Source organism: Galeopterus variegatus, unplaced genomic scaffold, assembly GCF_000696425.1.
Source record: "Galeopterus variegatus unplaced genomic scaffold, G_variegatus-3.0.2 Scaffold3, whole genome shotgun sequence".
NCBI classification, from domain to species: Eukaryota; Metazoa; Chordata; class Mammalia; order Dermoptera; family Cynocephalidae; genus Galeopterus; species Galeopterus variegatus.
The window spans coordinates 39,868-63,869 of NW_007726114.1; the positions used below are offsets into that span (position 1 = coordinate 39,868).

The 24,002-nt window shown below is 48.4% G+C and overlaps 1 protein-coding gene across 2 annotated transcripts in view; it reads left to right on the top strand.

Annotated features, from left to right (window-relative positions):
• Nucleotides 1-24,002, top strand: part of RGS12 (regulator of G-protein signaling 12) — a 97,784-nt gene that overhangs the window by 16,448 nt on the left and 57,334 nt on the right. Inside the window, exon 1 of one of the 2 annotated variants that reach the window (XM_008567820.1) lies at nt 14,687-14,831. The exons of the other annotated variant lie outside the window; for it this stretch is intronic. Coding sequence (XP_008566042.1) covers nt 14,778-14,831 — 54 coding nt within the window. The 5' untranslated portion in view covers nt 14,687-14,777. Of the gene's footprint in view, nt 1-14,686; nt 14,832-24,002 lie in introns of those variants that run through there. 2 annotated transcript variants of the gene reach the window in all.

The following is a 24,002-nucleotide window of genomic DNA, read 5'->3' on the forward strand; positions in this document are numbered from 1 at the left end:
CCGACTCTCCTTCAGGTTCCACCCGAGTCCCCCCTCCCCTCTGCAGTGTCACCACTCCTTCCCAGGCAGCTCCGTCGCACAGTTCTGTGCCTTCTCTGCCCCTTGATGCATCTGTAGACCACCGTGGTGTGTAGCGCTCTCTTTGGTGCACCAGGTGCTGTCGTAAACACTTTCAGAAATGAACCTGTTTAATCCTCAGAAGATCTACTGAGGCAGGTCCTATCTTGTCCCTTTTTGCAGATATGGTTTTGAGCCACAGACGCAGAGTATCATTTTGTGTGCTCTTTTTTTTGTTTGATAAATCTATATTCCTTTTAAAATATGAATAGATTTTATTTTTTAGAGCAGTTTCAGGTTTAAGAAAACTTGGGCAGAAAGTACAGAGAGTTCCCATATACTCCCTCTCCCCTCGTCCCACCAATAAGAATGCACCGGTTATTACCATCTTGCATTAGCATGATAATTTGTTACAAGAGATGGGCCGGTATGGATACACTATGAGTAACTAAAGCCCATAGTTTATGTGAGGGCTCCTGCTCTGTGTTGCACTGACCACAGGTTTGCACAAGTGTACAACACTGCATCCACCACTATAGTGTCATACAGAGTAGAGTCACTGCCCTAAAAGTCCTCTGTGTCCTGCCTATTCGATTCCATCATCTTACTTGCTATATAGAATCCCATTATGGGTACATGACAATTTTTAATCCATTCTGCTATTGACAGACACTCAGTGGAAAATTGGAAATAGTCTACTCTGGAGGGAACTTCAGGAACATTCCAGTGCATGCCTCTGTGAGCACATGCGTGGACTGCAAGAATGTTCCTGGATGTGAAGGAGCTACCCGGCATGTGTTTGTGGGTGTGGCAAACACCCCTCTGTAGTAGCTGCCCCTCCTCGCACTCTTCAAGGAGAAGAGAGGTGGCAGGGCACAGGGGAGGGCGAGGGATGTGGTGGCTGGGAAGAGGAATCAGCTATTGGACACTGTGCCTGCTTGGTCTCAAGCTAGCTCAAGGGCACGTCAGGCCAGGCAGCAGTTGGGATTGCTGCCCATGCTGTTGCTGCTGCGACAGAAGGTGTGTGTTGTGCTACCTGCTTGCAGACAGGGCGACCTTCACAGCAGTAGTGGTCCCAGCTGGAAAGCTGCACCACGGCCCTCTCCGTGTAGGGTTTTGCCAAGTAGGGTGAGTCTGCAGCTGGGGTGAAGGTCTCTGCAGGGGTCTGAGCCCCCAAGAGATAGGGAGCCCTGTGTGTGCCGTTCAGCTCAGCTTCTGTTGCTCTTTGACTTGTCTTCACCTCGGGCACCTGCTGGGACATCTGCCTATAAACAGCCAGGGGTTGTGCCATATCAGCTGTGAGCAACTTAATGCAGGCTGGCACTTTATGTCTTCTATCTGCAGTCGTCCGAGGAGCCCAGCAAGGCTTTTTCAGAAGAGAAATTTTACAGACGAGAAAACTGAGATGCAGAAGGTTCAGTAGTACTTTTTAGGCCACGTTGGGCTGCGCAGCATGTGATCTTTCTGTCATGTACACAGCCTCTTATTTTTCTAAGAACAGCACATTAGAGACTTGGGATGGGATCTTTCCTAACTTTTTGCCTGAAGATTTCAAAATGTGGAAGCTACAGATAACTCGAACGCTTACTCGTTGGTTAGGGCTGTTCCAAGGGAAGCCTGTGGAAAGCTTGCCCGACTGAACTTCTCTTTTTTACTCTGGGGCAGGTGTGCTAGGCAGCCTGAAGATGCCTGTGACCCGCATCCTGGTCTTCGCATCCTGTGGGGTCCCCTCCCCTTGGATGTGGGCTGCACCTAGTGACTTGGTTCTTACCGATGGAATATGTCACAATAATGGGATGTCACTTCCAAGATGAGGTTATAAGAAGACTGTAAAGAGACTCGTCTCTCCACCTGGAGCTTCAATCTGGGGGCCAGTGGGCAGGTTGTGAGTGGCCCTGTGGAGAGGCCTGTGTGGCAAGCAGCCAGTGTCTCTGGCAGGTCCCAAGCCCACCAAGCTGTGGGGCTGCATGGCTGCTCTGTTCCTGCACCTCTGGGTCAGGTGGTCTGTGCCTGGTCCTCCTGACAACTTGGCTACGTGGTGCCTCTTCTGTCGGGGATGTCCCTGGAGGGTGTGAGCATGTGGGGCCGGCACTTCCGCATCCTGCTCACATCCTGTGGGTCCAGCCTCTTGCCTGTTTGTGAGGCCTTCCTGTCCCTCATCTTCCACCTGCCTCCTTCTGGGCCCTTGGCCCACCAGCCAGGCCATTTGCCCTGGACTGTGAGTCCTTGTGTATTGCTACCTTGGGCCACTTCTCTTTCCACACAGAGTAGACAACCAGGCACTGCCTCGGGCTCTGGCCGCTGTCTTTCAGGGCGTCCATTTCTGACTCACACTGTCACACTGAACTGACCCTCCTATGTCCGATCTCCTTCATTTCCTCCTCTTTCAGCTGGCGATGAGGAATCCCTGTGTGGCCCTTGGTGTGAGCTGACAGAGTAGTGTGGGGGCCCTGGTGGTAACTGACATGGGTCTAGATGTGCAGCTTCTGTCTTGCAGTGGGTTGCTGTGAGGTTTGCTCTGCAACAGGACCAAGCCCACACTCATGACAGAAAGTTCATGTCTGGTGACTGAATGTCCCCACCAGGTAACAGTAGCAGCCCATGGGGGCTGCTTTTCCGGTGATGTGAGTTCCCCACTGCCTTTGGCCTGGCCTTGCTCCAGACCCTGAACTTCTTGGCTGTGAGCTCTTACTGAGGCTTGCCACCAACTCTATGGTATCTTTCCCACTGCAGATGTCTCTGGTATTACAGGGTCTGCCAAGTAGGACAGCCCCAGTAGCAGGCCTGCCTGCCTCTTCCTGCCTGACCCTGCTCAGTACTGGCAGCCTTCCACGATGCCTGGGGTAGGGATCTGAGTGGCATTCCCAAGTGAGGGACAGTCTGCTTCTGGAACCCAAAGAGGCCTACCAAGAATTGGCTTCTCTCTGTGATGAAGAATTGTGATTTATAATAATTTGTCCTTTTCCTTGGAAGGGATGTCCTCTTCTTAAAAACTTCACTGATGGCCAGACCCCTGAGTCTCCGTAGGGTCTGTCTCCTGCCCTCTGAGTTCTTGTGCCATCGAAGGCTCCCGTGCACTTGCCACTTCTTGCTCATCTGGTCTCATTAGTGAGCCTGCTGCTAAAGCTGTAATGAACCACTGCAATGTTCTGAGGTAAACTAGATCCTATGGGTCCTCTCTAATCCTGCTGTGGCAGAGGATGGGAGGGTTAACGTAGGCCTGGGGCGAGACTGTAAACCCATACTGTTGCCAGACCTGTGTGAATGCAAGGTGCATTTCATATTCTTTCTGATAGGATGGAAAAGAAGACATTCCCAGACAGTGTGTGCATGCCACGTGCTGGGGGACGTCACTCTGCTCTGGCAAAGGCCCCGCATCTGGCACAGCAGCGGTGATTGGCATTTCTCCTTAGTTAAGTTTGTGGTAGCTCATGGTTATTGCTGTGATCCATCTGGGCTTTTTTTTTTTTTTTTTTTTCCTTTTTGTCTTTTTTCGTGTCCAGCAACGGGATCGCAACCCTCGGTGTTGCTCCCGCCCCTCGCTCAGCCAGTGAGCGGCCGGTCTGTATGTGGGATCCGAACCCTCGGCGGGAGCGCCACCGCGCTTCCCAAGTGGCGCACTATAGCAGTGCGCCACCGGGCCGGCCCCTCCATCTGGGCTTTGTAGGACCAGACTGGTGTGAATGACAGGGGCCACCACTCTCTCACTTTTTGAAGTCTTTGAGGATGGCACTAACCTGCACTGCCCCCTGGGTGTGACATTGTTTCTCATTAACTCTCTTGGTTGGGGCTGGGGAAGGAGACAGTTTCAGAGTCGTTTTCTTGGCCTTCCCCACCTCAGTATCTCTTGCCTCCTGGGTCAAGGGGCCAATGTAAGGGTTCTGCCAGCCATCAAATGCATCCATTCCATTTGTACAGCTGGGACCAGGGAAGTGACCACGGGTGGGGCCGTGGATTTGCTGCGGGCTGGGCTGCGGCCAGGACTCCGTTCATAACCTAGCTCCTGTATTTCCCCTCTTTAACAGGGAGGACATGGTGGCACTTTTGATCCCCAAGTAGCAATGTCAATTCAGACTCTGAGTTCAACAAAACCAGAAAGGTCTGGCCATTTCCCTTTCCCTAATATACCATTTTCCAAGTAGACAATAGTCCCTGTGGGAAAGACCAGGGAATTTCTATTGATGGCACTTGCCTTGGTGTTATAAGGACCTTCCTAATTGTTTTCTGGCCTCTCCTCTAATCAGTGGCTTCCAGGTTTGAGAAATGGCTTAAGTTTGCAAATTGGTCAAAGGATCATGACTTTATTAGGGTGGCTACCCTTGGCCTCCTGATTATCCATCCTTGATTTCTTTTAATTGTGTAAATTAAACCATATCTTCTTTGGCTGCCCAACCAGCGTTCCTCAGGAACACCTCACTTTCTTCCTTTGACATGGAAAACCTGTTGCAGTTCAATGTTAAAGTTATTGGGATTCTAATGGGGTTGCATTAAATCTGTAGATTGCTTTGGGTAATACTGACATCTTAATATTAAGACTTCCAATCCATGAATGTGGGATGTGTTTCCATTTACCTATGTCTTCTTTAATTTCTTTCATCAATGTTTTGTAGTTTATACTATATAAGTCTTTTGCCTCCTTGGTCAATTCCAAACTATTTTATTCTTTTTTATACTATTGTAAATGGAATTGTTTTTGTAATTTCCTTTTCAGATTGTTCATTGTTAGTGTATAGAAATGCAACTTGTTTTTGTGTGTTGACTTTGTATTCTGCTACTTTGCTGAATTTATTTATTAGCTCTAATAGGTTTTTATGGAATCTTTAGGGTTTTCTACACATAGATCTTACTGTTTGTAAACAGATATAGTTTTACTTCTTCCTTTCCAATTTGGATGCCTTTTCTTTCTATTTCTTGCCTAATTGCTCTGGCTAGGATCTCCAGTGCTGTGTTGGATAGCAGTGGTGAGAGTGGGCATCCTTGTCTTGTCCCTCATCTTAAAGGAAAAACTTTGAGTCATTTGCCATTGAATGTGATATTTTCCATGATCTTTTCATATGTAGCTTTTGCTATGTTTAGGTAGTTTCCTCCTATTCCTAGTTTGTTGAGTGTTTTTGTCATGAAATGGTGCTGAATTTTGTGAAATGCTTTTTCTGCATCAATTGTGATAATCATGTGGGTTTTTCCCTTCATTCCATTAATGAGGTGCGATTACATTGATTGATTTTCATGTGTTGAACCATTCTTGCATTCCAGGAGTGAATCCCACTTGGTCATGGTGTATACTCCTTTTAAGATGCTGCTGAATTTGATTTGATAGTATTTTGTTGAGCATTTTTGCATCAGTGTTTATAAGGGATATTGGTCTGTAGTTTTCTTTTCATGTAGTGCCTTTGTCTGCCTGTGGTATCAGGGTAGTGCTGGTCTCACAGAGTAAGTTTGGAAGTATTCCCTCCTTTCCAATTTTTTGGAAGAGTTTGAGAAGGATTGGTATTAGTTCTTCTTTAAATGTGTGGTAGCATTCAGTGAAGCCATCAGGTCCAGGAGATGTCATTGTCGGAAGATGTTTGATTACCGATTTAGTCTCTTTACTAGTGATATAGGTCTGTTCTGATTTTCTATTTCGTCATGATTTAGTCTTGGTGGATTTTGTGTTTCTAGGAATTTGTCCATTTCATCTAGGTTGTACAGTTTGTTGGTTTACAATCGTTCATGGTACTCTCTTATAATCTTTTCTGGGATGGCCGGTTAACTCAGTTGGTTATAGCGTGGTGCTGATAACACCAAGGTCCAGGGTTTGATCCCTGTATGGCCAGCTGCCCGAAAGAAAGAAAACGCTTTTTATTTCTGTAGAACTGGTAGTACAGCCCCCATTTTAATTTCTGTTTTGGTAATTTGAGTCCTCTCTCTCTCTCTCGCTCTCTCTTTTTTTAAATAGTCTATCTAGCTAAAGGTTTGTCAATTCTGTTGATCTTTTCAAAAAAATAACTTTTGGTTTCACTGATTTACTGATTTTTCTCGTTTTTCTATTTTCTATGTCATTGATCTCTGCTACCTTTGGGTTTAGTTTGTCCTTTTTCTAGTTCCTTAAGTTGGAAGATTAGGTTGTTGATTTGAGATCTTTCTTATTTCTTAATGTAAACATTTATCGCTGTAAATTTCCTTCTCAGCAGTGCTTTCGCTGAATCCCAGAAGTTTTGGTATGTTGTGTTTACAGTTTCACTTGTCTCTGGTATTTTCTAATTTCATTTGTGATTTCTTCACTGACCCATTGTGGTCAGAGAAGATATTCTTTATGTTATCTGTCTTTTAAATCTATTGAGAATTAATTTGTGGACTAACAACATATGATCTCTTCTGGAAAATGTCCCACGTACACTTAAGAAGAATGTGTATGTTGCTGTTATTGGTAGTGTGTTCTGTATATTTCTGTTAGATCTAATGAAGAGATTCTTGAAGAGGAGTAAGGCAGGAGGACTTCCTCCAAAACTCATTCTACAGTTGGAGCACTGTAAGACTATGTAAATGTCGGCACGTGGACAGACAGTGGAGGAGGGGAGAGAGCACGGAAGCTGGTCCAGCACCTGCAGACGCACGGGCTGTGTGTGCAGCACGCGGGGTGTGGTCTTCTCAGTGAGGCTGGAGCAAGTAAAGGTCTACGTGGAAACAGACAGAGAGAAGGAATCCTGGCTCTCCTTGTGTGGGGATTTGACTATGAGGGTGAAAGGAGGAGGCCACAGACACATGTCTTCATAAGGCTGGGGTGGGGAGGCATGTTAAACCAGATACAGAAAGCACTAACCATGAAGGCAGACTGATGATTTCAATTAAATGATATCAGGAACACACATTCATCAAAACACCATTCCTAGAGAGAACCGGGAGAAGACCCCTGCCATGTGCATGACCCACCAGGCCCACGCATCCTGAGAATGCCGACGCCTCCGTTAGAAAATGACGGACAGCCCGAAAGCAAGGCAGAGATTTGCGTAGGCATTTTACCAAAGGTGTTGTCCCAACGGCAAGTCAGCACGAGAAGTTTTCTAACATGTTAGTCATTGGGGAAGTGCAAATTATAGCCACGGAGAGGTCTGAGCGCCAGAATAGCTAAACAGAAAAAGGCTGACAATGTCGGATGCCGGCATGGGTGTGCAGCACCAGAACCCTTGTGAGCTCCTGGGGGAGTGTTTGACATCATCGGTTACATTTCAAGGTACAGGAGCCTGTGATTCAGCAGTTCCATTCCTGCAATATCCATGATGTGTATCAGAGACATGTACAAGATTTCAAAACGGCATTATTCATAACATTCCTAAGCTGAGGCAATCTTACTGTCTACCAGCAGTGGAGGGATAAATAAATTGTGCTTTATTTACACTGTGGAATGCTCTATGGCTGTGAAAGTTAACGGACTGTGGGTATCTTCACAACACATATAAATATCACAGAAAGGAGGCAGACACGAAAGCAAGCACCTGTATGATTCCATTTATATAAATCTGAAACAGGCAAAACTGTCGAAAACCATGGTTTTTAGGTTGTGTGCTTCAGTGGTAGAACCATAAAGAAAAGCTGGAACCTTGCTAAGTTCTTCATTTGAACTGGATGGGGGCTACATGGGCTCACTTTGAGATAAATCACTAAGCTTTCTACATATTTCTGTTTTGTACTCTTCTCTAAATTTGGGTTACAGTTGATAACAAAAAATAGCAGATGATTGTGTATATTTTTTCTAGCCTTGTTGAGCTGCTGGAACATAGGCCTGGAGCCAGCAGCGCAAACGGCCAGGATTGGGTTTTGCAAAGGATCCTGAGAGGAAGATAGGGCCGAGGGCCTGAGGGTGCGTGGGAGGGACTGACGGGGTAGACTGGTCTCTGAGCTGCCTGGGAAGGAAATTGAGGACGAGAGCTGGTGGCAGATAGTGGGAAGGAGAGAAGGGCCTTGCGGTTGGAATACTTGTTGGAGGAGCTCTTGAGGCAGGAGGTGAATGTCAGCCACCGTGGGAATTTCAGAGGCGAGTTTTTATTTTGGTTATGACCATGGCAGAAGGTTATTGAGGCTAGAGTGACCCTAGAGGGTTGTCCAGGAAGGATGCAGTCAGAGGGAAGTTCTCTGCCCTCTAGGTGTTAAAGTCAGGTGCAGAACAAGAGGTGTGAATCAATGGTCTTAAGTGTTTGTGAAATACCTTCCCGGTACACAGAGGGCCGGAAGAGGAAAGGCGCGTGTGCAGCGGTCCCGAACTGAATGCCTGTAAATGCTTCTCATAGGCCAGACCCCTGGTGGGACCATGCTGTGTCCTTGCTCAAGACTGAGGCTTAAAAGGGAACAGTGCTCCACCAGTGTGGGAAGGTAAATCTTGGGCGACAGGAGCCAGCATGTAGGAGTTCTCCCTCCCTTGTCACCCACGGCGGGCTCTTGACCCACGGGAACCCAGAGCAGCGTGCTGCATGTGTGTGGAGCTGGGTTCGTCCACGTGGGATTCTGTTCGCAGACCTTTCTCTACAAATGCTCCCTTGTTCAGATGGTGGTGCAGCGAGTGGGCAGGATGCTGTGACTGAGGTGGAGGAAGTTGGGGGGGGTCCCCAGGCCCCACCTGAGACAGGCAGGAGTGGGTCTGCAGCACCTCCTGGGAGCCCAGGTTGGGGGCGTTTTTTCTTAGCTGCCCTAACCAACACGTGGGGCCTCAGGCTACCGAGCACATGGGAGTGGGCGGAGAGGGTAGGTGTGGCTAGCAGCTCTCTCCCTCTCCTTACCCCGTCCTAAATCCAGTGTCTGCGGGGCTGAGTACTCCTGCGGAGTTGCACCACGTGAAAATGGAAAGTGTGGCCAGCAATTACTGTTATTCCCTGCTCTTTGCTCTTGCCCTCACCAGCAAGCTTCAGCTGTTCTCAAGAGCACTAACAATAAAAAGGAATAATTCTAGGTCAAGGCCGGCTTCATGGTTTCTGTTTTTTTGAATTCTGTTTCAATTCTCAGAGTTCCCCAGAGCCCCCTGTATTGCAGTGAACTGACTCCTGGTCAGCAGCCTACGGAGGCCGGCTGGCAGCTTGCCGGCTAGGGACAAGTGGGATGGCGAGTCCACCTGGGAACCCAAGGGCTGCCCCGCTGTGGCAGTGGTGGTAGCACTGGCCTGGGGTGGCTGACTCTGACTCACTCTTCTAGGAGCGTGGGCGAGGTTGGGTGCTGTCCCCGGGTGTGCTGGGACACGCCGACATTCTCAACAGCTTGGGCATTAATTAATGCTGCAAATAGTTCTTATTCATACCTGTCCCGTTTTCAAAAAAAAGGGAAGATTCAAGGCAGCAGAGGTACAAGAGTACTTCAAAAAGTGCATGGAAAGACAGAATTACAAGATAATATGAATCTTTTTACACGAAGACCCTAAGCCATTAAAACAACAGAAATATAAAAGCTGAATTGTAAAGGGAAAGGGGGTGGGGTAAATTTTCTTTCAAATCCTGGTTGAGGCAAACCATACCTGTTAGTCCTGGCCCCCAGCAGCTGGGTAGGAAGAGAACACAGGCATGGCTGCTGCTTCTCTCTGTCTAGAGGTATCTTCCTGAGAAACGTACAGCCTGGCTCCGGGAGCACGGACTGTACTGATTCATAGTGGTTGAAATGATGGAAAATGGGCTTTTCAGACATTTTACCTAATTTCATATCGAAACATCAAGACTTGCTTTTTTGCTGCTATTTGTTCTGTTGTGAATACTTTGAGCCACTTGAGCATGCTGGTGCTGGGCTCCGCCCATGCTGTGGGCCGGGCAGCGCTGGGTCTCCTCACTTCCTGCACCCACACACGCCCATGCAGAGGGCCCGTGGTTAATGTCTGAGGTCACATGGCTGCAACAGCATGATGCAAGTCTGTGGAGTCCACAGCCAGTTGCCACTGTTGCAGACACAACAAACCCTGCACAGCAGGAACTGTTATTTCTGTTTTGCGGAGTGGTCAACGGAGGCAAGGCTCCAGGCTGAGCAGTTTGTCCAAGGCCACAAAGAGTGTGAGGGAGGCAGCTGGGACGTTTCCCTGGCAGGCTCCTGGGCACACACTGTCCTGCCGCCCCTCCCAGGACACCCTGAGCTCCATGGGGTGGGGCCATGGGTGTTGTCCTTCCAGCCCTTCATTGTCCCGCACGATTCCTGGTATGGCATGATTGACCCAGGCGAGGTCCTGCTCTCTGGGAACTTGCTGTCCACTTGGGAGAGATGAATAAACAAATAATCAACAGGGAAATGCTAGGCAGGGTGATGGTGGTGGTAAATAAGGCCAAGTGGTGTTGGGGAGCAGCAGGGTTGGCCTTTCTTAGCAGGGGACATTCACACCAGCCCTTGATGCTGAAAGGGAGCCAGCCACATGGTGGTCTTGGGACAAAGTACAACTGCCCAGGAGACAGCTGGCATGTCTGAGGGATACAGGGAGGGAGGGCCAGGCTGAGACCTTGGATTTTATTCTAAGATTGATGGGTCTTTGGTTAGATTTACAAGAGGGAGCTGAGGGAGAGTGACTGTCCTTGTGCTCAGCATGGAGGACTTGGGGTCTTTTTACTTACCTATCATCGCCTGACTTTGTGGGCCCTAACGGGGATGCTGGGGCGAGGTCCACCTGCAGGAGGAGGCTTAGTGTGTAGAAGGGCACTTCTGGAAGCAAGAGGCTGGGCAGGGTCTGCAGACCAGCCAGGAGAGCAGTGCAGGAGGGACACCCAGAGCTCCTACGAAGCAGCTGGGGTCCAGGTGGCCACTACCCGGAGCTGGAGCCCTTGAAATGCAGTTGGGGAGGAAGTGATGATGCTTCCACATGACCAGGAGGGGCCACTGCTGATAGGACATTGCAGGAGGCGGGAGCCTGGGCTGGAGCCCAGGAGAGAGACTGGGGCAGGGACTAGGCAGAGAGGGACAGTCAGGGTCAGGGATGCAATCCATGGCCCCCGGCCAGACCCACTTCCTGTTCTCATAAATAAAGCTTTGTGGAACACAGGCATGCCCCTGAGGACCTGCTGTCTGCTGTTTCCACTGCAACAGCAGAGTTGAGAGTGTGGTATTGCCCCCAAAGGTGCTCTTGGCCCTTCACAGAGCAGCTGGAGCCACAGCAGCGTTTCCGAGCATCTCCAGTGGTCAGAGACCCTCCTCCAATTCATGCCTCCTGTCATCCACTCGCCAAGCTCTGGGCAAGTCTGACACAGCTGTGAGCAGGGGCCTGCCCCAGGCCTTGTCCCCCTCGTGGTGGGGGAGATGGAGCCTGCGCCTGAGGCCCCCGGTTGTCGCATCATCTGCTGCTTCCTGTGCTCACCACCTTTTGTTATCTCAAAGCCTTTAGTAGGGCACATGTTCCCGTTACCCCCAGACCCAGCCGTGCCCCAAGAATAGGTGGCAGACTTGGGAGTTCTGACCAGGCATTAAGGGGACGTGCCTCCCGTCAAAGGCTGGTATGGGAGAGGAGGCAGTAACTAGTGAGGGGCGCTTGGGGAGGCAGGTGATTGTGAGGAGGCCCAGAATCGAGGAGCTCCTGGGCAGGCCCTGGAGACCCTGTACCACCTGTAGTCTCTTCACCTTCACTGGAGCTTTCCAGATGGCCAGGCCTCCTCCTGGCCCTGGGACACACATCACGTGGGCTGTCACTTCTGCCCCGGCTGGCCTCTCTTCTTATTGGAATGTCCTCCATGCCCCTCTTCACCCCACTGTTATGGCTGGACACTTTGCTCACATCCCCAACCCTTCATTCCCAAGTGCTTCCCAGCTGAGGAGGCAAGGGGCACCCGGAATAAAGCGCCTCTCTGCTCCCTCTAGGTGCTCAGCAAGTACTTCCTGTCATCCACCCAGGCAACAGTGTGCTGGGCGCTCCCAGGGCCATAACACCTCACAGCCTCCGCAGCTGGTTCCAGGCTTGCAGGCTCTCTTGTTGCGTGCCCTGTGGTGGCTTTTGCTTTGCTCTGGGACCCAAGGCAGGCTTGAGTGGGGGGATGAGGACTCACCCTGCTGAGGCAGTGCTTTCCACCCCGTACAGTTGTCCAGGCCATGCCTGGGCAGCATCACGTTCTGCTGCTGCCACCTCGCAGTGTTCTCCCTCTCGTGCCGAGACTGGGTGGTGGTCTGTGTTTGTGACGGGCTGTGTTGGGCTTCACGGGCCAGGGTCTGCACCCAGCCCCACCAGGCATGGAGTACACACATCCATCTGAGCAACAGAGCAGAGGCAGGCTGCTGCTCAGGCCTCCTGAGGCCTCATTATCCATGGCTCCTAGCTCTTTGATAACCTGGCAGATGCTGACCTCTCCTTGCCCAGAGCACGTGCCTCGGGGAGCCAGGAAACGACACGACACGGTGGTGCCCGGGCCCTCGGGAGTCTGCCTGGTGCTCCTCACCCAACAGAGGGTAGGGGAGGGGGTGGGTGAACTCGCCAGCTACAGAAAAGGACAGGCTCATTGCAAGAGAGGAAGTGGAGAAAGCCTCAAAAAAGACAGAAGAACCTGGAAGGGCCAAGTGTAAGTGACAGAGTGGCCATGAACAGACCTGAGAGGCCCTAGAATGCTTTTTGGGCCAAAAGCGATAAACCACATAGACAAGGTCAAATCACGTTTCTTCCTTTTCAGTCCTTGATTGAACATGCTGAGACAGATATTTCTGTCTGAAATGATTAAAATGAAAATAAGTTTGGTACTTTAGTGATAAAGGTCCTGCCACGCACACTCACTGTGCGCCCTATCCACGTGGGTGAGGCCTGCCCTGCGGCCGCTTTAGCTTCCTCATCACTGGTGGCCGCTGCCAGGTTTGGCAAGCCTGTGGGGCCAGGTTCTGATGTCCTCTGCTCTGGCCTGGAGGCCATCATCTCCTTCAAAACTCTGTAAATTAGTACAGGCCCTGGGGTGCCAGGGAGGGAAGCAGCCCAGTCACAAAGTCCCGGTCAGCTGCTGCTGCAAGAACTGACAGCTATCTTTCCAGAACCCTTCGGCGTGTATTCTTTGAAAGTGTGTGTGCATCGAGGTGCTCGTGTGTGTGTGTTGAGGGTGAAATTGGACAGGGGGAACAGGGGAGTGGAAGGGAAGATTGCTCACGGGAGGACTAGCTGTAGTATCCTGGGCTCGGCCTGGCCGTGGGCCGCCACCCATGGCTCTCAGCGAGGTCCCACGTCTCAGCCATGGGCCACTCTTGGGGGGGGGCGGGCTGTGGCATTGCGGATCTAAAGTATATATCTGACAGATGAGGTTTAGCCTAAGGTGACATTGTCCGAGTGTCTGGGGACCTGGTGTGGAAGTAATGGCCCCCCAGATACTCTGTCACACTGCCTGACTGTTGAGCTTGATTTAGACCCTTTGGTGAAGTGGGTGGAGTGATGGGACTTAACAGGTGAGGCCTTGCCAAGGAACAGGGCTTCTGAGGCTAGGCCAGGCTGGAGGACTGACCACAGGTTCCAGTAGCCCAGCCTGGACTCGAGCTACTTGGAGAGCTGACGACAGGAGTGGAGGAGCAGCAGCTATGCAGGAGAGTTGCGGCAGCCTAGGCCATTCCCACCCCACACCAGCGTCTGGCAGAGAGCAAGCCCAGCTGGTGTGGGCTGCTCCCATCTGCCTCTCTCCCCCACAAGTCTCAGCACACTAATCCCCAGCCTGGGGTGTGGGCACCTCCATGGTGCTGGTGAGGTGGCGAAGGCAAGTCCCCCCTTCCCAGCTCTTGCTCACGCATTTCATACCTTTATGTGTGCGGATCTCTTGAGAAAAGCTGTCTAAGGAAGCTTGAGCTGATGCTGTCTGTGGTCTGTAAGCTTTCACCTTTGCAGGCAACCATCGTACATTTCTGCATGAGACACGGCCATGTGCCTGGTGCTGCGGATTCTGTTCACTGAATATTCTTGCTGGGAATGCTCATGTTTCTCCCATGGACAAGCAGAAGGCTGGTTCAGCACGTTCCCAGCTGGTGGCCTGACCCCAGACCCAAGGGCCATGGTCCCAGTCCACTGGCCCCTTGCACTGATAAGAAGCTTGCTCAGTTGGCTCCAGCCTGAGCATTCCCAGAGCCGCTTCTGAGGAGACCCTTGATGTCCAATGCTGTAAGGCTTTGGCAGTGAGGACACACTTTGGGGTGAGCAGTTTACCCCTAAATCTCCAGAAAGTTAATAGGGAATTTTGCAATGGTGCCTAGGTTCTAGAAACGGTTTTCTTTTCCTTTCCTTCTCCCTTTTTAAAGCAAGGACCCATCAAGGTTCACTCACTGTCTGGTTGGTTCAGATGTGAAAAGCAGAGCAGAGCATAGAATACAGATGGCACCAAGAGGGTTTTTCAGGAATAAGCCAGATCCTGTGGCTGGCACCGAGTAAGCTCGCACACATGGAGGCTTATAATAGAATCGTCAGTAACTGTAATTAAGGTTGTGATCTGCATCATGCTGCTAGAAAAACAAATTCTCTGCAGCTGTTGTACTGACTGAGAAATTGCCCCTATCAGCCTAAGTTTTATTCTTCTGATTTGGTAGAGGAAATACTTTAAAAATGATCTCACAGCGTGATTTACGTAACGGCTTTTTTTCTTTGTAAGAGACAATCGAGATAGAGTCTGAATCCCTGGCAAACCACAGCTTGCTGAAGTGTCCTGTCGCTATGGCTACAAAGGGAGCAAAATGGAACGTCACCTGAAATGTCTTTAAACTTTTCTGACACATACAGGCGTGCTGCGGCGTTAAATGGCATGTTTTAGATCTGGGTGCCTGGCGTGGTATGGAGCTTTTCTTGTCTTAAGATGAATTTGGGGAAAGGGTCATCAGACGAAACACACATTTGTAATGACCAGCAGGTAAGTTATTCCAGCTGTTTCTTGTCATTTAAACAATTGTTATAAGAAAACTTGGCATCCTGGTTACCGCTTTATCTTCAGCCTGTTTAGTGAATTTTAGCTGTGGAATTTCCAAATGCTTTTAGTATAAACTTTGAAAATGCTTCTTTTGTGTCTGCATCATGGAGCTTGAAGCGAGTGCTGCAGAGGCAGGTGCCGAGGCTGCTGGGCCACAGCACTGACGTCCAGAGCTGGGTTGGTGTCCGGAGTCAGTCACACCAGGGTCCAGCCTCAACCACTCGGGAGCCCAAGCTGCCAGGTTTTAAGTCAGCCCTACAGAAAGCATCAAATGTTTTGTTTTTCTTTCCCTTACCATAGTAATTCTAATAGATTTTAAAGATGTGAGTGAATTAATTTTGTTGAAACACTAAATTTCAACTAAATATATTAAAATCTATCATACTCTTTAAATTACTACCTTATAGCTTACATTTTTTAAAGGGATGAGTTGATTCTCTACAGGTACATATATATGTAATAATCGTATTTAATGATTATTATATCAGCTTATAAAGTTGAACTTACTGTAAAATGTTTTTTTAAAAGGTTTGAGATTAATTAAAAAGAATAATTTTTATTTTCCTCTTGTGGCTGTGCCACGTTGATGTAAAGTTAAAAATTAAATTATGTACAGAAGATTGTCACTAATTACTGGGTACCAGTTTTAAACTCATTAATTTCTGGTAATTATTTAATCTTGATAGTTTTTCTGCGATATCTAATTGAAATCTCCTGTAGAGAACTGAAGTAGAAACTGCTAGTTCAGGAGTGACCGGCACGGATGTCCGATGTAGGAAAATGAAACGCATCCGTCCTTTTAGGGAGAAAACAGAAATAGGTCGGCTGGATAGGTCAAGAATTAGCCTTATGAAATAGGAGGGTACCAGAAGAAGTTATGGAAAGCTGTGCATTATCTTCTCAATTCCATCTTCCCCGAGCTTTCCGAGGCATCCGGAGCGCCGCGGGCACTGGCGCGGCCTCCGGAGGTGGGAGGAGCAGCGTCTTTCCTGGGCGTGGTCGCTGCTCGGCGCCGCCGCTTTGTGTGCGCGGAAAGGGCCGTCTCCGGTCCCGCGTGGAAGGACGCGTTTTCGAGCTCTGTCCCTAATGCACCGATTAGTCACTTGGCTGTTTGCACATGTATATAGGCAGCACTTTCATTTCAACAGCACCTTACGGCAAGTTTCAGAAAAATTTGTTCTTTATTGAGTGAAAAGAAATGACACCAGAAATCTGCCTTTGTACTTGCCTGTCTAAAGAATTGGGGTTCCTTTTGAAGTTTTTGCAGACGGTTAATCGGTCAAGTAAGCGGCTCACGTGCGCGTGATGACCTGCGGCGTCTGAGCAGCAGGCAGCGGGCGGCCCGCCCTGGGGGTGGTGGGGAGAGGGCGCGCTGGAGAGCGGAGGACGTCAGCTGCTGCTTCCCCTAAAATGGACTGTCGCGGCCCGTGCACGCCACACGTGTCCAGGAACAGCCCTGCCTGCCGCTGCGCTTTACAAGCCCGCAAAGCCCCTGCATGTGTGCGGAGGCCCCTCCGTGCTTCCCGGGCCGCGCGGAGGCGCGCTGGGGGGACCGGACGCGGCCGCCGCGTCGTGGTCAGGGACGCAGCCTGAAAGAAGTGCGCGTGGCCAGGGGAAAAAGCTCTCATAGAGCCCGCCCAGCGCCCGCGGCGGCCCGGGGCTGCGCGGGAGGTGCCCTCGGCTGCGGCCCGCCCGCGTCCCGCCGCCCGGCGTGGGTTCTGCGCGCGGGGCTCATCTGGGGCGCCGGGACACGCGTCGGGAGCCGCGGCCGCTGGAGCGCCAGGGGAGGACCCTCTGGAGACCGCGCGGGCTCCGTGGCATGTCCGCGTCGTGGGAGAGCCACCGCCCAGACGCACGGCCAGCCTTCTGCGCGGGGGTCTGAGTCTCGCAGGGGGACCCCGGGTGGCTGTCGCGGGGTTTCTCTGCATTTGACTGAGTTTCTCTTTCTCAGCCCACACTGGCAAGCGTCCCCGGTCAGTACGATCCCGGGTGTGCGGGGCACAAGGCCTCTCTCCACGGGCTCCCCACCTCCGCCGCTGCCCCACCCTGTCGCCCCCAAAACGGGGTGGGACCCTCTGCTTATCTCGCTCATGCGTTGGGGGCACAGACTGTTTTCTCATATCGTAACACTCTCACTCTTGGAAGCCATACAAAAAGACCTCAGCACGTTTGAGGGAAACTATTGGTATTTCTTTTTTCACATCATTGGGAGATTGGCGACCTTGAACTACAGGCACCTTCCCATCCAGGTAGGAGCTGGGAGGTGGGTCCTGTCTCCTCGCTCTCAGTCCTGCACAGCGGAGCGGCCACACCCGTGCGGAGATCCCGACCCGGGTCGGAGAGGGAGGGCAGTGACAAGTGGACAGACATTTCAGAGTCAGGTGTCCACACAGACTCAGTGCTGTCAGTGTGCTAGCTGCACACCCCGCATCAGGGTTCTACGGTGAATTATCTTAGGCTTCACCAAGGGTAGGAGACGAATGTCAGCCTTTCAATTATTTGGAAGATGCTGTCCTTGTCGTTTTCGCCCTGATTCGTTTTCTTCTGGTTTACTGAAGGTCAACTCTCTGGGACACGCACACGCGTCCGGGCACATTTTAAGAAGAGAACCACAGACTCACCTCCACCAGTAGGAGATTATCCCTGCCGGGTTGGTTGGCCCATCCCAGGCAGGCTCTGACCCCACCCCGGTCTCCAGCCGCACCCCTCTCTCCAGCTGTCCTGTGTGTCCCTGGGCACATGGAACAGCCCTGTGGTGCTGGCACTCCATGTCTTCCCTGTCTCTTGCATCACAGATTCTTGACAGTCCACAGTGTGGGCCTAGCACACACAGTGCACCTCTGCTTTGCCTCCACGTAGGCCCTGTCTCCAGTGTCTCTGGTTGAACCTGCTAGTTTGTTAAAATTAAAAAAAAAAAAAAGAAACTGCATTTGCATGTGCGTGTGTGTGTGCGCAAGAGCAGAAAAAAAGCTGGTGGCACCTCCTGGTTGTGGGCTGGAAACCCTCTCGCATGTCCTGGTGCCAGGATCGGCCGGGGTTTAGGCCTATTTGGGGTCCATGGAGTGGTCCCTTCCTGTGTCCCAAAGCCTGGGAAACTGTGGCTGTTCTGTGAGGACAGTCATCATGGCTATGGCCGGGCCTGTCCCGGGGACCAGGCCTGGGCAGAGGGTAGCAAGGAAGGCTTGCCAGGGAAAGTGTTCAGGCGATTGAACTCAGGTGGGCAAGCCCTAAGTGAGGTTGCAGATGAGAGTTGGGGCATAGACAGGGGTGTTCCACGGGAGGGCTGGAGATGCAGACAGAGCACAAAGGGATCAGGCTCCTCCTTGGTGCGGCCAGTCAGGCCCTTGGACTACCTACCACCCACCTGGTGACACGCACACACATGCACACACTTGGACACGCAGCGTGGATGCCAAGTCCAAGAACAGCATAGACCCTGGGATGTATTTCATTTTTCTCTTTCTTGTTCTGTTCCACTTTCATCTTTTAACAAATGCTGGTCACGACTGGGTCTGAAGACTGTGTTAGCAGAGCAGGGAGCAGGCCCGAGCTCAGGAGCGTGAGGAGCAGGTGCCCCTGGCCTCAGGCGAAGGAGATGGGTATCCAAGGCAGGTTGTCAGCTCCTGGAAGGTCGCAAGGGTGGTAGAGTCCTGTGCGCCACCAGTGCAGCCCTTGGCCTGGACACCCCAAGCCCTGCCCCTGAGGGGTCTGCAGTACCCTGCATGGATCCTGCTCTCCCTACAGTGGGTCCAGCAAGGAACTGTCTTATAAATGGTAAAGTTTTAAATGCTAAAGTAAATATATATTAGATGTGATTGGGTTGTTAAATTCTTAAGGTTTTTAAAATTAAATTATTTGTATTTCTTCACTTAGTATGCAGAACGTTTAATACATTTGAGCAACTTACAGGCCTCCGGTCTTTTATTTAGGAATATTATGTTATTGTTTAATATTTTCTATGTCCAAGGTAGGAAACTTTGTCAGTGGCTCAAAATGAAAAGTTTATGCTACCGTATATGATTGTATGCCCATGTAGTTTGGAAATTATTTTTTGTAATAATTCCTTTTGTTTAATGTTACTCACCCAGTCAACCCTGACAAAGATTAGATTCATCATATAACACTCTATAAAAATTATTTAAATCTTTCAAAAACATTAATTCAAAATAAAATATACATGGAAGATATGTGGTTCAGACAGTTTTCTTGCCCAGGATAAATTCAAATCAATTTCCACTGAACTATCAAGTTTAAGAGACTGACTCCAAGAAATGAAGATTGTTTGAACTTAAATTACTTATCTAAAATAGTTTGTTTCTTGAAAACAGAAGTATATTTACTTTAGTGTAAAATTCCAATCTTGGAGGCATGTTATAGAAATTTTTAGAGCTGTTTACTTATGGTATGTGTTTAAATTGTAAGTACAGAAAAATGCCACTGACTGGGACCTTTTTTCACTGGTGGCTTTGTTTTTGTGGCTGCCCTTTTTTGGTAAGTATAACAAGTAGATATGGAAATTTGGGAAGAATTCAAGATAGGCTAACAAAAACAAGTTATTAATACAAATAGTACTGGGCCTCAGAGTAAACGTTAGGAAAATGTTACGTTTTAATTTATAAAAAATGTTATAGTGGTTCAAGTATGCCACGAAAGTTGGCAATGCCTAACTTTAAAAGTCACGTTGAGAAACTGGATCCTTATCTTATACCTTAGACAAAAATCAACTCAAAATGGATTAAAGACTGAACTGTGAGATGGAAACCATAAATCTCCTAGAAGGAAACATAGTGGAAAAGCTCCATTATGTTGGTCCTGGTGGTGACATTTTGGGACGCAACAAAAGTGAAAAGATACAATGGGATTGCATCAAACGAAGTTTCTGCGTGGCAGAGGAGACCGCAGAATGAGAGACAGCCTGTGGGTGTGAGAAATACTTGCAAACCATATATCCACTAAGGGGTTAATATCCAAAATATATAAGACACTCATATAACTCAATAGGAAAAAAACAAATAACCCGACTAAAAAATGGCCGAGTAGACATTTTTCAGAGAAGACATACAAATGGCCAGCAGGTCTATGAAAAGGTGCTCCACATGGCCAATGATCAGACAAATGCAGTCAGAACCACGATGAGGTGTCCCCTTTCCCCTGTTGGGATGGCTGTTATCAAAAAGATAAATTATAACAAGCGTTGGTGAGGATGTGGAGAAAAGGGAGCCCTGCACACTGTTGGTGGGAGTGTAAATTAGGATAGCCATTATGGAAAACGGTATGGAGGTTACCTGAAGAATTAAATATGGAACTGCCATGTGATCTAGTGATCCCGCTTCTGGGTATACATCCAAAAGGAAATGAAGTCAGCATCTCTACGAGATAGCTACACGCCTGTGTTTGTTCAAGCATTATTTACAATACTCGAGATATGGGAACAATCTAAGTGTCTGTTGACAGATGAATGGATAAAGAAAATGTGATATGTATATTTATATATACAAGAGAATATGGTTCTCCCTTAAAAAAGAAGGAAATCCTGTCATTTGCAACAACATGGATGAATCTGGAGGACATTATGTTAAGTGAAATAGGCCAGACACAAAAGGACGAATAAGACATGATCTCCCTTATATGTGGAAACGTCAGATTTAGAGAAGTACGGAGTAGAAGAGTGGTTCCAGAGGCTGGCTGTGTCGTGGGGGAAACGGGGGGCTGTGGTCGAAGGGTGCGTGGTTTCACTTAAGGATGAATGGCTCATGGTGACTATAGTTAATAATACTGTAATGTGCAGATGAAATTTTCTAAGTAGATTTTCATCACACAAAGAAAACTGATAGGATTGTGTTAATCATATTATAGCATATATGTATATCAAAATATCACATTGTACACCTTAAATATATTCAATTTTTATTCATCAAAAAAAAAAAATTCATAACCCCATCATCCAAGGGAAGGGCCTTCAGTTATTCTGGTGCCACCTCAGGTTGCTCCTGAACACAGGCAAGTCCAGTCATGGCCCAGAAGTGGTCCTGATAATTAATAGAAGAGTGACGTGAACCAGCATGTGCCAACCCATTGTGTGAATGATCTCTTGGTTCCCGCAGCCATCACAGGAGATGTATGTTATGGGAATCACATTAAAAAAAAAAAATTGTCAAGTTGAACTGCTGTTAGTCTTACTTGTTTGTGAATGATGTTCTTTGGGAATTATCTATGGTGATTTCTGAATCTTTGCCATCTTGGACTGCTTCCTTCTCTGTCAGCAAGGATGTGCTTGAAAAAATGCAAACCAGGCTTTGAGGGTAACTTGGTCAGAATAGGGCATGTCATTAATCCCAAGGCAAACAAATGATTTGGAAGTTACCTGCTTCTTCCATTCTCTCCCCTGTGGTCAGGAGGTTGCCTCATCCCCACCATCACCTGCCCCTGCCCCCTGTACACACACCTCCCTCTAGCTCTGGTCCTGCCCCTGCCTGCACCTGCGCCTGCAGCAGTGCCCAGTGCCTCACTTGCTTTACTTCTTACCACCTTTTGTTACTTGTGCTTTTGAGGACTTATTCATAAAGTCTTTGCCCAGTCCAACTTTCTGAATTGTTTCTCCTATGTTTTCTTTTAGTAACTTCATGGTTTCGGTCTTATACCCAAGTCTTTAATCTATTTTGAGTTGATTTTGGTATATGGCAAGAGGTTCAGGTCTAGTTTCATTTTTCTACATATAGGAGTCCAATTTTCCTGGCACCATTTATTGAAGAGGCTGTCTTTTCCCCAGTGTAGATTCTTGTTGCCTTTGTCAAAGATCAGTTGGCTGTAAGTATGTGGGTTGGTTTCTGGGTTTTCTATTCTGTTCCATTGGTCCAAGTGTCTGTTTTTACGCCAAATGGGATTATATCAAACTACAAAGCTTCTGCACAGCAAAGGAAACAACAGAGTTGAAAAAGAAAACCTACAAAATGGGAGAAAATATTTGCAAACTATACACCTGACAAGGGATTAATATCCAGAATATATAAGGAACTCAAACAACTTCACAGTAAAAAACCAAATATTCCAATTAAAAAATGGGCAAAGGAATTGAATAGATGTTTTTCAAAGGAAGATATACAAATGGCCAACAGGTACCTGAAAAAATGTTCAACATCACTAATCATTCGGGAAATGCAAATCAAAATCACATTGAGATATCATCTCATGCCAGTTAGACTGGCCAGTATTAAAAAGACCGAGAGGGCCTGCCTGTGGCTCACTTGGGAGAGTGCGGTGCTGATAACACCAAGGCCACGGGTTCGGATCCCTATATAGGGATGGCTGGTTAGCTCACTTGGGAGGGCGTGGTGCTGACAACACCAGGTCAAGGGTTGAGAACCCCTTACCAGTCATCTTAAAAAAAAAAAAAAAAAAAGACTGAGAATAACAAGTGCTGGTGAGGATGTGGAGAAAGGGGGAACCCTCCTACCTACACTGTTGGTGGGACTGTAAATTAGTGCAGCCGTTATGGAAAACAGTATGGGGGCTCCTCAAACAACTACAGACAGAACTACCGTACGATCCGGAAATCCCACTGCTGGGTATATACCCAAAGCAATGGAAATCTTCATGTTGAAGGCATACCTGCACTCCCATGTTCATGGCAGCTCTGTTTACAATAGCCAAAATATGGAACCAACATCAATGTCCATCAACGGATGACTGGATAAAGAAACTGTGGTATATCTACACAATGGAATACTACTCTACCATAAAAAAGAATGAAATTCTGCCATTTGCAGGAACATGGATGAGCTTGGAGAAAATTATGTTAAGCGAAATAAGCCAGACACTGAAAGAGAAATACCACATGTTCTCACTCATAAGTGGGTGCTAAGAAAGAAGGAAAGAAAAAGAAAGAAAAGACCACAATAACACATTGATCTTTCAGAAGGAGAGAAGAAATCTATGGTTACTAGAGGTTGGACAGGGGAGAGAAAGGGGGGAGAGGAGAGATTAGGTAAGGGGCATAGAGAATAATTACGATTTGTAGTAGTTAACGTGCAAATAATATTGATTGGATTAACACATGTTGTACACAGGTGATGGTAGTCAACGTTGTACCCCCAAATACATATAATCGATCATGCTTCAATTAAAAAAAAATTCTTACCTCCTGCGAGAGCAAAGCCCCTCAGAGAGAGGCTCCTCAGCTGCTGTGTGGTGTCCTTGTCAAAGGGCGAGGAGCTGGCAGCTGACGAGGGAGGTGTGGCTCTGTCACCCTCGAGTGTGTTCTTATAAATAGATGTCAGACATTAACAAAAGTAATTTTATTAATGGTCATTATAAATTGTTTCTTTGCGAATTAAGTAATCTCGTCAGGAAACGTTGTCTCCTGTTTCTCTGTAAGTATGTAAACTTGGAGTACGGTGGTTTTTATGTCCAGGCAATGTTAAAATATGTTCCTGTTGGTCTTTACTTCTCGGTTAATGTTTGGTTGGAATATAAACAGTTGTCAGGGTAAAAAGTGGTGAGCAGAGAAGATGGAAAACCACGAGTGAAAAGGGCTGCGTGATGAGTTTTCACGTGATCTGCTTCATGTTAATATGTGTTAGGAGCAATTCCAGTGGGAATCACCTTTCATCAGGCATTTATATACAGAATGTAGGGGCCTTGAGAAGAAATGGGCTGGGTGGGGGTTGTTTGTGACCTTCCAGTCCTTACTGGCCCCCCAGGTGAACCCTCAGAGCACAGAGCCCACCAGCCCGTGGGTCCCCAGATGCTTGCAGCTTTGTTTAGAGTTTGGGTTAGGAGAGTGCGTTTTTGGAACAGCTACCTGAACTGGCAGCAGGACCATCCCTTATCCGAGGTTGTGCTCTCCTAAGTTTCAGGTACCAGGATCAAGTACTGCCTGCAAGTGTTCCAGAGATAAACATTCACGTAGATCTTATTCTAGTATATTGTTGTAATTGTTCTGTTTTTTCTAGTTGTTGCTGTTAATCTCTCACTATGCCTAATTCATAAATTAAACTTTATCACAGGTATTTATGTATAGGAAAACATCATATATTTGGGATCGTGTGCTCTCCGTGATTTCAGGAATCCACTGGGGGTCTTGGAATGTGCTCCCTGTGGACAAGGGGAGACTGC